The sequence below is a fragment of the Ochotona princeps genome, chromosome 2 (assembly GCF_030435755.1).
Source record: "Ochotona princeps isolate mOchPri1 chromosome 2, mOchPri1.hap1, whole genome shotgun sequence".
NCBI classification, from domain to species: Eukaryota; Metazoa; Chordata; class Mammalia; order Lagomorpha; family Ochotonidae; genus Ochotona; species Ochotona princeps.
In genome coordinates, this window is record NC_080833.1 from 9832640 (window position 1) to 9845812 (window position 13173).

General features: G+C 46.9%; 2 protein-coding genes across 3 annotated transcripts in view; both read left to right on the forward strand.

The window, feature by feature from the left end:
• The first annotated feature begins 2827 nt into the window (after window positions 1-2827).
• Window positions 2828-3996, forward strand: LOC101525055 (H/ACA ribonucleoprotein complex subunit 2-like). Its single transcript, XM_058660785.1, is given in 3 exon segments — window positions 2828-3024; window positions 3026-3062; window positions 3163-3996. Coding segments are annotated over 3 exon segments (276 nt in total). The 3' UTR covers window positions 3205-3996.
• A 2522-nt stretch (window positions 3997-6518) lies between these two features.
• SPEN (spen family transcriptional repressor) overlaps window positions 6519-13173 on the forward strand; it is a 79588-nt gene continuing 72933 nt past the window's right edge. For both annotated transcript variants that reach the window (XM_004592340.2, XM_058675650.1), the window contains exon 1: window positions 6519-6981. In XM_004592340.2, coding sequence (XP_004592397.2) covers window positions 6899-6981 — 83 coding nt within the window. In that variant the 5' untranslated portion in view covers window positions 6519-6898. The remainder of the gene's footprint in view (window positions 6982-13173) is intronic.

Genomic DNA, 13173 nt, shown 5'->3' on the forward strand with positions numbered 1-13173 from the left:
TTCCTCTGGGTCTCCTACGCGGATGCAGGGTTCCAAGGCTTTGAGCCATCCTCTGCTTGTCTAGCCAGGCCGCAAGCAGGGTGCTGGATGCGAATTGGAGCAGGTAGGCGTCCCCTGAAGTGGCACCTACATGAGATCTGGGCATTTGTAGGTGGAGGTTCAGCTATGGTGCTGTCCACCCCTCTGCTTACCCCCCACCCCACCCCGCCATTCTTTAGATTTCTTAGGAAACTAAACATGCTAAAAGTAGGATCAATATATAAATGTGTTAATATTGGCATCTAATCATTTGACTCTCAAAAATAATAAGGTTTATGTGAGAATTATATAATATATAGTGAGTTTTATCTGCTTTATTTTGGAAAAACAAATTCTGGTTGTAACAACAAGAATTTGTTAATGTCGTCAAGTTCTCATGTGGTTGAGGCTTTATTTGGCCATTTAGAGCTAATGAATGTTTTTATGTGATGTGTTTTGAAGAAATGGTTATATTGTGTGCTTTCTTATGAAGCAGCTTAACTTTAATAGCGTAGGACCAGATTCTTGTTAACTCTCTGTCCTCCTGTTCAAATTGGTGATAGTAATTTATCTGCTCTAGTGGCTGGGTTAGCATTCATACCCTGAGTCTGCAGCCTGCAGGCTTCCCCGTCCGAGCTCCCATTACGCATGACTGAGCTCTTTGAGCGTGTCTAGCATGCTAAATACAGCAGCTCCTCACAGTGTGAAAATAAGACCTGATTAAAAACAAATCTATTTTAATTCCCCTTTGCAAAGTGGCTTTGCTTTCATGTCACCTTTCTGAATTATCTTTAATAAACAAGTGAGGAAAGTCACTCCACCATCCATTTATCATAGATACATCACAACCTCCTTCTTGATCTTTTTCATTGAACATCAATTATTGTTAAGATAAATAACGAATTGTCTGAAAAGTAACAGAGTGGGCTGTTTGCCTATTGAAAATACACAGATACAAAAAGAAGATATACAAAGCAGAAATTCTGCCTCTGTAAATAGTTTTTTTAAAAAGTACAAACTAGAGAAAAGCTTTCCTAGTTTTTCCATTTGATTTGGGGCTGTGCAAAGGGCACGTCGATTTTGTTATTATTAACTTTTGTAATAGAAAAGGTCAGCAAAAAAAAAAAAAAAAAAAAAGTACGGAGCTGCATGCCTGTATACTTGAATTGTAGTCTTTACATGTTGATTTGAAATGATTTATGGAACCTGGTGTAACTAAAGATGTTGATGATGTTGCGCTGTTAACTTCAGCTGATGGTTGTTTTTGATAGTAATGTCTCATTAACTCAATTTTCATCATTATTTTATATGGTGTGCTACTTTAAAATACTTTCACATACAAGTATATCATCTCTTTTATTACTTCGTCACTTAATCAAGTAAACTGGTATTTTATGCTCATTTTGCCAAAGAGGAAATTGAGATTCAAGTTGATTTGCCTGTGTCATCTAGCTAGTGATGAAACTGAGCAACTGTCATTTCTGACTGTTAGCCCATTCCTCCATATAATGTTTCTCATTCATACTAAGTGTTTTTGAGTAGCTCTCAAAAAAGATCAAGTAGTGTTTGTTACGCTGAATAAAATCTGTAAGGAACGGGGATATTACATTTAACTCAGAAATGGGTAACATTCCCTACTCTGTTGCTCATTTTAACCTAGTATATGTGAGCTATTTTTTGTCTTCAAATGGATTTGATTAATTGACATTAGAAAAAAAAATTTGCATTCTAGGAGTACATTAAAAAGATGAACAGAAAAAGAGCTGTTTTTAATTTATTAAGTTTACTTAGGTTGATGTCTGTTGACATTTTACAAGCTGAGAATTCTCTTTTGAGAAGTACAGTCATATAAAAAAATCAAACTGGATTCAGACGCTGGTTAGGATGCTTATAGTGATGGCTCAGAGTGTGTGGGTTCCATGCCCAGCTCTGGCTATCAATTCCATCTTTCTACTGATTCAGGCCCCGGAAGCAGAGGTGATGGCTTGATATCTGCCTCCCACATGGGAGACCTGTGTTGAGTGCTGGCTCCTGGCTTCAGCCCTGCCCAGCCCCAGCCTTTTCTGGCATTTGGGTTTGAACCAACAGAACACAGTTTTCTCCGTCTCTCACATTAAAAACAAAACATTTTTTATAAGAAGAAATAAACTAAAATCAATAGTTTTTGCTATATTTGGTGCCATTAATCCTGAAAACAGGTCTTTTGATGAAACTGATAGTTCAAGAAAGCTGAGCATGAAAGTGCTGGAAAAATGTTTAATGGAATTATGCTTGCCTTCAAATTGTTAGGTGTCTCAGTTATATGATAATTTTCTGGTAAAATACATCTTAATTTTATATTCCTCTAAGAGTTTCAGGAAGAACTTGAAACTTTGCTTATGTTAGTAGTCTTCTACTGCAATGTCTGCTTTGCCACCCTGTTGATGACAAGGGGCCGCAAAGTATTTGTAAACAACTTTACCTATTTATTGAGTTAGAAAAATTAAGTACCTGCTCTGGTTTTTACATGGGATGACAGCACTTCTATACCAAGACCTGTAGGTTAATCATAAAAAAAATATTGCTTTTTATTTTCATTTAATGTCTACTTTTGTGCAAAGGAGAAAGCATAGCAAATGTACCTTAGCTGGTTTTAATCTCACTAGTTTTTAAAAGATTTTGTTTCTAAAAGCCTCCCCCGTCCCAGATTTTCCTTCCGCATGATTTTAACAGAAGGGTTGCAATCAAGTGAGATTTGTCCTCTATATGTTTTTTTTTTTAAGTTATTTATTTTTGGCTGCTGGAGGACTCTGGTGCAGCTGCTGCCGCCATGACCGAATTAAAGGTTGATCCCAATAGGCTGCAGGCCCAGGAGGAGGCATGTTGTGGGGAGAGCACTTACCAGGAGCTGCTGGTCAACCTGAACCCCATCACGCAGCCCCTGGTTTGCCGCCGCCTCGTGGGAAAGCTTTACAAGTACATCAAGAAAGCCGTGAAGCAGAAGCAGATTCTGCGCGGGTGAAGGAGGTGCACAGTTTGTCAACAACGGTGAGAAAGGGATCATGGTTTTGGCAGGAGCCACGCTGCCCGTTGAGGTATACTGCCACTTCCCACTTATGTGTGAGGACCGGAATCCACCCTATGTGTACATCCCCTTGAAGACAGACCTGGATGCAGCTGCAGGTTCCAAGCGCCCCACCTGTGTGATCATGATCAAGCCCCAAGAGGAATATTAGGATCCTATGACAAGGCCCTGCCCTCCTCTCACTGAAGGACTAAGCAACCTGGGTACTGCACCTTGCTGCTGCCCACTTGCCCAGCATGGCCCCTGGCTCCCCAAATAATGGGATCTTCCCAGGTAGCCCCATCAGCTGTGTGTGGTGAAGATGGAGTTGGGGCCTTCTCCATTAGTGCTATTTCCTATTTAGCTTAAATGAAGACAGCTCCTAAGAGCGTGGGCTGAGAGAAATAAATGCTAAGACTACAAAAAAAAAAGTTATTTATTTTTATCAGAAAGTCAGATGTACAGAGAGAAAGATCTTCCATCCGCTGATTCATTCCCAAGTGGCTACAACAGCCACAGTTGAGCTAATCTGAAGCCAGGAGACTGGAGCCTCTGGGTCTCCCACAAGGATGTGTGGGTCCCAAGTCTTTGGGCTGTCCTCAACTGCTTTCCCAGGCCACAAGCAGGGAGCTGGATGGGAAGTGGGGCCTGTAGTATTAGAACCAGCACTCGTATTGGATCCCGGTGCATGCAAGGTGAGGACTTTAGCCACTAGGCTCTGGGTCCCTTCTGTATGCTTGTAATAGCAAGAAACCCATCTTGGTCAGTGGCCCCTTGTAAAACCACTGAGAAGCTGCCTTTTTTTGGGGGGCAGGGGGGGACAGCTAATTCAAGACTTACTGTGTTCTAAAGAAGTGATTTGCATGTACTTTAAAATGTGCCTCAAACTGTGGGACCTCGTGCTGAAATTCATGCTGCATTGAAGAATGCGTATGAGTTCAATGCTTACTAATTGTAGCTACACATATGTGTTGAGTTCAGGCAAGAGGGTGCTGGCCCAACTCTCTCAATATGATGGTTGCAACAGAGACATGGCCAAATGTCCAAGCCTACGTTAAAAAAAAATTATCTTTTTTGAATGTGTTTCAGAGAGAGACAGAAAGGCAGAGAACAGACAGATCCTCTCTTTGTTGGTTTACTCTCCAAATGGCTGTAATGGCCAGGGCTGGGCCAGGCTGAAGCCAGGAACGTCCTCTTGGTCTGCCTTTTGGATGAAGGACTGGCAGTGGATGAAGGTCATGTGCTGCTGCATTCCCAGGTGCATTGGCAGGGAGCTGGATCAGAAGTGGAGCAGCCAGGACTGAACTGGTGCCTATATGTGATGTTTGTTTTGCAGGGGGTGGCCTAACCTGTTACACCATAATGCCAACCTCCTGCCCCCCACTACCTGCCACTGCCCCTGTAATCCTACATCTTAATATAAGTTGCTTTGCTTTTACTTTTCCTGAGGTATCCAATAAAACTCCCATTTTATTTAGTGAGTGATTTGCATGGAGACAAGGTCCGACCTTTGTGGTGACAATAACTAGACTGAATTAGCATCAACCATTCTTCACAAATACCAACATTGTATCTCATGTTTCTGACTTCTTGGGCTTCTGTTGCTGACACTAACTGAAGTTCCACAAAGGGGTAGGGGAGGAAGACTCAAGAAGAAAATGTAAAATAAGCCAGGAAAACAGCATAGGAAATGAATTACTTTGCTACAAATCTGAAAAAACTGTCCACCAAGTTGGTGAGATTGGTTACTTAGGCTCTTGCTCGCTTAGCCTTGTGAATGTGCTGAGAGGAGGGCAGGGAGACCCTCTCAGTTGATTTGACTCACTGAGAGCAGGGCTGGCAGAGACCAAACAGAAGAACGGTTGACGTGCCTCTTCACGCGGCTCCATCATTAGGAAGCGTGGATGTTGGACGAGAAACACGTGAAAGCAACCTGACACTGTAGCTTGTGGAACAGAAGCAATTATGTGCCAGAGACTCCAGATACGAGTGCCACTGATGGTGCCAATATTTGCCAACTCAGTACTGGTAGTTTGACAATTATGGCTTATATTTAAGGTGACAGTGAATGAGACCAAGTATTTAGTCTCTAGCATGTACCCGAAGCTCTGCACCTCTATTACGATTATTTGTGTAATTTTTTTCCCCTACATGGCCTCAAAGGCCCAAGCTTGGGCTGTCCTCTGCTGCCTTCCCAGACAGCTGGATCAGAAGTGGGGCTGCCAGGGGCGCCACACGGCCAGCCTCCTCTGCTATTATTTCTAAGGATAAAAATGAAGAAGAAATTTTGATTCGCTGATTGTTCCCAACTCTGTTATTCTGTACTCAGTATACACTTACTTAACCTCCTGGTCTTTCTTGGGCTCCTGCAGGCTGGCGTTTATCTAAAAACTCAACTTCAGTTTTCAAAAGTCCCTAGGCTTGGAAAGGCTGGAGGTCTAGTCCCTTTTTGGGTTTAAAAAAGAAATTAGGGGGCCCGGCAGCATGGCCTAGCAGCTAAAGTCCTCGCCTTGAATGCCCCGGGATCCCATATGGGCGCCGGTTCTAATCCCGGCAGCTCCACTTCCCATCCAGCTCCCTGCTTGTGGCCTGGGAAAGCAGTCGAGGACGGCCCAAAGCATTGGGACCCTGCACCCGCTTGGGAGATCCGGAACAGGTTCCAGGTTCCCGGCGATCGGCGCGCACCGGCCCGTTGCGGCTCACTTGGGGAGTGAAACATCGGATGGAAGATCTTCCTCTCTGTCTCTCCTCCTCTCTGTATATCCGGCTTTCCAATAATAATAAATCTAAAAAAATAAAAAAGAAAAAAGAAATTAGGGTGACCCCTCTGAAGGGAACAATATCAAGATTCCTGTCGGTTCTAGTCCTTGCATACCATAACGTTGAGCAAGAACACCTCGCAAGAGGCTTTGCCACACACTTACAAGCCAATGATTGCTTAAGAGGGATGGGTCTCCGAGGCCGTCACTGCCTCGCTGGGCCTGAGAGGGGCGGCCTTGTTCTGACCACTTTCCCAAGCAACGTCCTGAACGGCCAGCTTGGGCCGCAGGGTTAGCAGGTGAAGGACTTGGCTGCCGCTTTGGCCTGTGTCTCCTGGAACACCAGCCCCTGTCTTCTTTTCCTTTTTTTTTTTTTTTTTTTTCCTTCTCTACAGCTGTGCCAGGATCCCCGGCCCGCAGTGCCGCGCGCCGCCCAGCTTCCCCGCACCCCACGCCGGGAACCTGACCGAGCGCCCGGCGGCCGCTCCGCCCCGGCGGCTCCGCGCCTGCGCACGGCGCCCAGCGCGAGCGTTCCTGCCCGGCCCGCGTTCCTCCCTCCCCCGCCCCCCCGGCGCGGCCCGCGCGCCTGCGCGCCGCTGCTGGGAGGCGCTCGGCGTCGCGGCCTCGCGGGTGGGCGGACGCGCGCGCGCCCGCGGCGGCGAGGGGGAGGTGGCCAGGCGGCGGGAGGCGGGCCGCGCGCGCCGGTGGGAAGCGTCCGGCCGCCACAGCGCCAGCTCCGTCGTCGTCGCGGCCGCCCGGGTCCCGCTCGCCCCTCCTCCCGCTCCCCCCCGCCCGCTCGCCCGCCCGCCGCCGCCCGGGCGCATGCGCCGCCGGAGCGCGAGGGTCGGCTTCGGGTGTGTGGTGGCGGCAGAGCGGAGCTGCGAGGCCCGAGAGTCAGAACCTGGGGGAGAGGGATGGTCTCTGCACGGGGGGGAGCCGGAGGAGCCGCCGCCGCTGCCGACGCCCCCGCCGCAGCCGCCGCCGCCGCCGCCCCGGCGCCCGCCTCCCGGCGCTGACGGTCTCGTACGAAGCCGGCGAGGGGGAGCCAGCAGCAGCGGTCGCCGGCACGCCGCCCAGCATGGTCCGGGAAACCAGGCACCTCTGGGTGGGCAACTTACCGGAGAATGTCCGGGAGGAGAAGATCATCGAGCATTTCAAACGGTGAGTGACACGAGGCCCCGCTTCCCGCTCCGACCCGTTGCCGGCCCCTCCCCGTGCGCGGGACTGCCGAGGCGAGGGACCCCCCGGCCCCAGGCCCCGCGGACCGGCCGCTCGGGCCTCCGACGTCGCCGAGGAAGCAGCCGCTGGGCTCGGCCTGGCCGCCGCCGGCCCCGGGAAGGGTGGCCCCGGGTCGCTCCCCTGTGCGCACGCCAGAGATGCCCAGTTTGGAGAGGTTTCGGCCCGAGCGGGAAGGCTGTGCAGAGACCCGAGTCCCGGTAGGCGGTGCGAGGACCGCTCGGGGAGCCGGGCCGGCAGATGTTGTCGCCTGCTTGGGCGGCGCTGGGTGGAGGACGGTGCGGCTCGGGGGGCCCTGCTGCCCGAGGCCGACCGCTGGAGGGGGACCCGCCCGCCGCCTGCTCCCCGACGGCGTGAAGCAGGTGGTCGGGCATTTCGAGCCTTTCGCGCTGTCGAGACGTAGTTTCTTTGGTAGTTGCCCGCGTGCTGTTGGCGGGGGAAGGCGAGCCGACCCGGGCTGGGGTGCCGCTCCCGCCCGGCGGCGTTCGCGCTTGTTTTCTTTGTGGGGTGTCTGTGTGCGGAGCCGACTGGCAGTGGGGGTGGACGCGGGGGCGCTCTGTGCCTGTCCCCCAGGGAAGGACGGTCGCCCTGGGGTTCTGCACCGTGCGAGGTTTCCAGCTGGGCTCGCCCTGAATTCCTCTTACTGTCTAGTGAGTGAGGGAAATTATGCAGCGTCCCGATTAGTGAGTCACCATGGGAAAAATAGGTTGCGTCGCTCGCGGCGGAGCCGCTCGGATGAGGAAATGGAAGCAGCGGGCGCAGAGCTCCTCCGGCTGCTAAATGGAGGAGCCTGGATTCTGTTGGTGGTTGCTGTTACTGGGCATTAAATCCTCGCCGCTGGGGCGCGCGTGTGCGCGTGTCCGCGTGTGAAAAGGCGCCGGCGATGGCGAGGCCATTCATAAGCTGATAGTGCGGCCCTCGCGGGCCCCGCCGTGCGCGCCTCCGGACGCCCCGTGTTTACTATGGAGTGCCTGACAACCCGGGCCAGGGCAGTCGTTTGCCCCTAAGCGGGAGGATGAAGGGGGGACTGTGCTTTGAATTGGGAAGCAGATGGGAACTTTTTCTTCCTGACGCTGCTCCACCCCTTACCCGCCTCCCAGCCGTCTCTTGATACCGTTCAGTGCTTTGGTGGAATAATGTTTCAGGTTCATATTATTGGAGTGGAAAAGCCACTGGGCTGTACTTAGTGAAATCTCCTTGTGGACTTTGCACACCTCTGCATGGGAAATTCTCGTGCACGGACGTGCAGACACGTGCATTGCAGCATTCGCTTTGCTCCGCTGTCTATGACCAGACTTGTCATTTCGCATTATGCAGGTTCAAGGGACATTGTGTGCTTCTGGCAGGGCTGGCACCGCTGCGAGATGAGGGTGTAGGGACGGGAAAGAGGAACTCCTCCAGGGCACTGCTGCAAGGTTTTTAAGTGGATGGTGCTGCGGTCCCGCTTGTGTGAATGACTTTCTAAAATGGCGGCCAGGACCCGCTTTCTGTGGGAACCGGCAGAGCCGAGCTCAGAGGCTCCGCGGGAGGAGGGGGCGGAGGCGGCGAGCTGCCTTGGAAAGCGAGCGGCCGTCTGCAGCCACATCCCGGTGTTCGAGCGACTCATTCACCGGAGTGCCTCACCTCCTCCGGAACAGGGGCAGATGCTCACCTCGCGTGTCCCGGAATCCCCTTCATTTTAAAGGATACTGTTTTCATCTTAAACATTTTGTTTTTAGCCCATTGAACGGTAGGGTTTAATAAAGACGATTAAAACCGTTTAGCAGAGAAGTCTGACTTTGACCCCCTACCGTGGGGTTCCAAAGCGCCCCTCCCCAAGTCTCTTGGATTTCTTGTTTTATCTTTCTGCACGTGCAAGAGGTGTTCTTGCTGATCTAGCTGCGCAACTGAGAGGACCTTGTTTGGAAGAATTCACACCTTCTGTCCCTATTGTGAAATATGTTTTGTAGAATGTGTGGCTGCTACTGGGAGGGAAAACTAAATCGGTTATTTGAATTAGAAAAAGCAGTGGTTGTATCAGAATGATGGCTCTGCAAGGAACTTAATATTCATCTCTGGTCTCTGCTAGAAAAAAAGAATGAGAGAACCCTGCACTCCCTACATTACCGTTTTCCCTAGCTGATTACAACATTTAATAACTGTTTCACAGGATTAAGAGGTGCACACTGGGAATACATTATATAAAATGCATTTAAGGTGAATGTTCTCTTAGCAGTGACTAGGTTTTGCAGTTATTTGGATTCTCAAAGAAGAGACTAAACCAGACCGCTTTGGGGGCAGGGCAGCTGATAGACATTTTAAGGGAGGGGAATAACGGCAGGTCTTGTTTTTAATTGATACATTTTTAATCGGTATTTTAATCTGTTTCTGGTGGACAGTAAATTGAGGGGAGGGTGCTGATTTGGCTTTTTTTTAACCTCAGTGTCAGAAAAAAAAAAGCAAATCCTGAAATATAATCAGAACATCTTTAGCAATTTACTTTCTGTTTTTGCATTAATAATAAAGCTATTGTGTTCATTATCTTTACTGGTCTCAGTATGTTGACTAGAAAAAATTAAGCAAGGGTTATTTCGGAATGCCATTTTAGTTAACAAAGATTCATTACAGGGCACTGTAGGGAAAGTCCTTTCCTTTGTGTGTTAGCTGGGCTGAAGGGAAGGGAGGAGTTACACAACAATTGGTTGCTGTCTTTTGGCTGTGAGAGAGGTGTGTGCGGAAAAAGACAGCGCCTTGAATTAGAATAATCCAATGAATAGAACCCTTGAAAGGTTTTAAAATGCTTTATACCTTATTTTCAGATTTTTAGTAATACTGCGTTCTTCCCAGCCACTCCCAGTTTTAGAAACCAGATTATGCAGTGATTGAGGGATGTAGCCCCTCATGTAAAAATTCCTTTTTAAATATATTTTGAAAAATTTTTTCTTTATTATGATGCAGTTTCTTAGGCTCAGGGATTTCTTCTTCCTCCCATGTAAACATTGTAAAAAAAATGAGACCTATTTTTAAGTTATATTTTGGTTTGATAATTTCACATGTTTTTAAACAGTGGTTTTCCTGAATTTTAAGTGTCTGGTATAAATGTTACATGTTGTTTAAATCCAGATCTTCTGGAAGTTTTCTAGTCCTCATTTTATTATAAACAAAGGTAATTTTAGAATTAGATTTGACTCACTGGCATACATCATGCCTGTCCTTTCTTCTTGTGAGGTCTGAGGGTTTCAATGAAACAGTCGCTTGATTTTGACTATCCTGATTTTGAATATCTATTTTCATGATAGGTTTTTGCATGTTTTAAAATTAAAGTAAAATTCATAGTTATCCTGACATAGCATTACAAATAATGCAGAATACTTAAATTGTTGTATTTTGTTTCCTGAAAAGAATGCTTTTGTAGCACATGGAAAGAAAATAAAGGATTTATTGCAAGGAAAAGTGATGCTGGTTGACTTGTGCAGGGTCTCTTTTTTCTTCTACCTTTGTTGTAGACTTTTCATTATTTGGGACTGCATGGCATGCTTATGAAGAGGCTTCAGCTTTATGAGATGTTTAAATTCCGGAAAAATAGGAAAATCTGTAGATTTGGTAGCTGTAGTGGTAATATGAGTGAAGGCTTTCCATGGGAGTTTTCCAAGTTTTTGTCTTTGGTTTGAAAATTTGCTTTTTTTTTTTTTCCTTTCTTAATTTTTGTTTACTTACTTGCAAGAGGGACAGATTTCCTTCCAGTTGCAGGTTCACTCCCTAAATGCCTCGCAGGGTGGGACCAGGTTGCAGGCAAAGGGTGGTAGGAACCCCATCACTTGAGCATCCTGTCAGCGTTAGTAGGAAGTTGGAGTTAGAAGAACTGTCAAAAGTAGACAGCATAGACATTTCATTATAGGACATGGGCATCTTAACTGCCAAGCTAAGTGCCTGTCCCATACTTGTTTTTTTTTTTCTTCCCCCCACACTGAAATCCAGCTATAGCTCACAGAAATTATGTGGCTTCTGAGAACAGGTTCTCAAGAAGCCTGAACAATATGTAGTGCAAAGATATACATACTCTTGTAGTTTATTGCTGAGCTAAAATTCTAGTGCTTTGTATGTAGCATGAGAAGTCATGTTTCCCATGGTGGGTGTTGAGTCACAGAAGGGAGAAATCATTGCTCTGGAGTGTCTAGGATTGTGACTGCCCCCACTTCTGATCAGACTTCTGCTAGTGTGCCTGGGTAACAGCACATCATGGTCGCTGCCGCCCATGCATGAGACCTGCATGGAGGTTCAGATTTCGGTCAGCCCTAACTGTTGCAGGCCCAAGTTGTATCTCTTTCTCTGCCACTTTCACTTAAAAAAAAAAAAAGTCTTCCATTTGCATTTCCCCCCAGTGTTTCTTAACTATAAGGAAATTCTTTAATTGTAGCCATTCTAATTAATTTTCACAGTAGACTATGCTATTTTCACTTAAACCGTGAGTTACTGTAAGGCAAATAAAAAAAGTAATACTTTGAGACACAAGTAGTATTTAAAGAAGGTTGGAAATTTACAGGTAAGTGTTACTTTATTTAGTCTGTTGTTAAGGAAGCTTTTATATCTATTTCAGGGTGTTAAGTAACATTGAGATCATCTGGTAACAAAGTTTGCCATATACTTTGTAGTGACAAGATGTAATTCCTGCTGCAGTTCTAAAGTAGTGCAGTATTCAAATTATTTCCCTTTTATATATCCCTGTTTGGCAAATTGAAAATTAACATAGTTAAAAAAAAAATAAACCAGTAGAGTGGCTCTATAAAATCTCCGCTTAAACGGTGAGCATTTAGCCTCCCATCCTGGAGCATCTGTGCTTGATACCTAACTCTGCGTTCCTAATGCAGGCTGTGGGAGGCAGTGGTGATAGCGCCAGAAGCTCCATTTCTGCCATTCACTTGGCAGACCTGGATTGAGTTTACAAAGGTCATCCCAGTCCTGATCATTGTGGACATTTGGGAAGTGAACCAACAGATTGGAGTTCTGTTTGTCCAGGAAAAAAAAAAAAAAGAAAAGAAAAAGAAAAAAATCCTAACTAGACAATTTTAGGAAGACTTAAATATGATTTGATTATGGAAGTGAATTGAACTCTAGCATGTTTATTTATGTTTTGGTTTACTTGAAAGGTAGAATGACAGAGAGAAACACAGAGAAAGGAGAGCTTCCATTTGTTGATTCACTAAATACCCCAAACACCAGGAGCCAGGAATTCCTGCATTGCCATTCCATGGTCTCCAGCTAGGAGACCAACCCTGATACAGTTTTCCTGTACCAGTCTGCAGAGCTCCCTCAAGCAAGCCAGCCATGGCAGTGTCTATTTTTCCTTTCTGGTTCAGGATGTCAGTATCACATGTACTCTTTTTTGTTTTTGTAAGATTTATTTTATTTTTATTGGAAAGACAGATTTACATAGAGAAGGAGACACAGAAAGATCTTCTGTCCACTGGGTCACTTCACAATGGCCAGAGCTGAGCTGATTTGAAGCCAGGAGGAGCTAGGAGCTTCTTTTGGGTCTCCCATGTGACGCAGGGTCCCAAGGCTTTAGGCTGTCCTCAGCTGTTTTCCCAGTCCACAAGCAGGGAGCTGGAAGGAAAGTGGAGCAGCTGGGCCACAAATAAGCACCCATATGGGATCCTGGTGCATGCTAGGTGAGGACTTTAACCACTAGGCTGACGATCTGGGCCCCACATACAGCCTTTCAGATTGTCAGGTCTCATCAGTCTTCTGTCTGCAAGTTTCCTTTCCTTTCCTAGTTGTCATGTGCTTGAGAGTTTTCAGGAGCTTAGTAAATGTCTCTCTTCAAGATGTGCCTCTACCTGACTGTGGAATATTGCCTAATGGCCTGATGAGGTTGTACATTCTTGTCAGGAATCCTCTAGGAGTGGTGCTCTGCCCTTCTCAGAGTATATCAGAAGAGAAACCGTATCTACCACCGGTGACACTAATGTTCATTAAGTCAGTGTCTCCATCATTTCCCTATTTGTATTAGGTAAAAATTTTGTGGGAAGATAACTCTGATGTTATGCGCTTAGTGTCTGCTTCATTAAGCTGCCTCCGCCTTCCAGCCTTAGCATCCCTTAATCAGTCTTTGCCTGTGTAACATATCACTTTGATCAT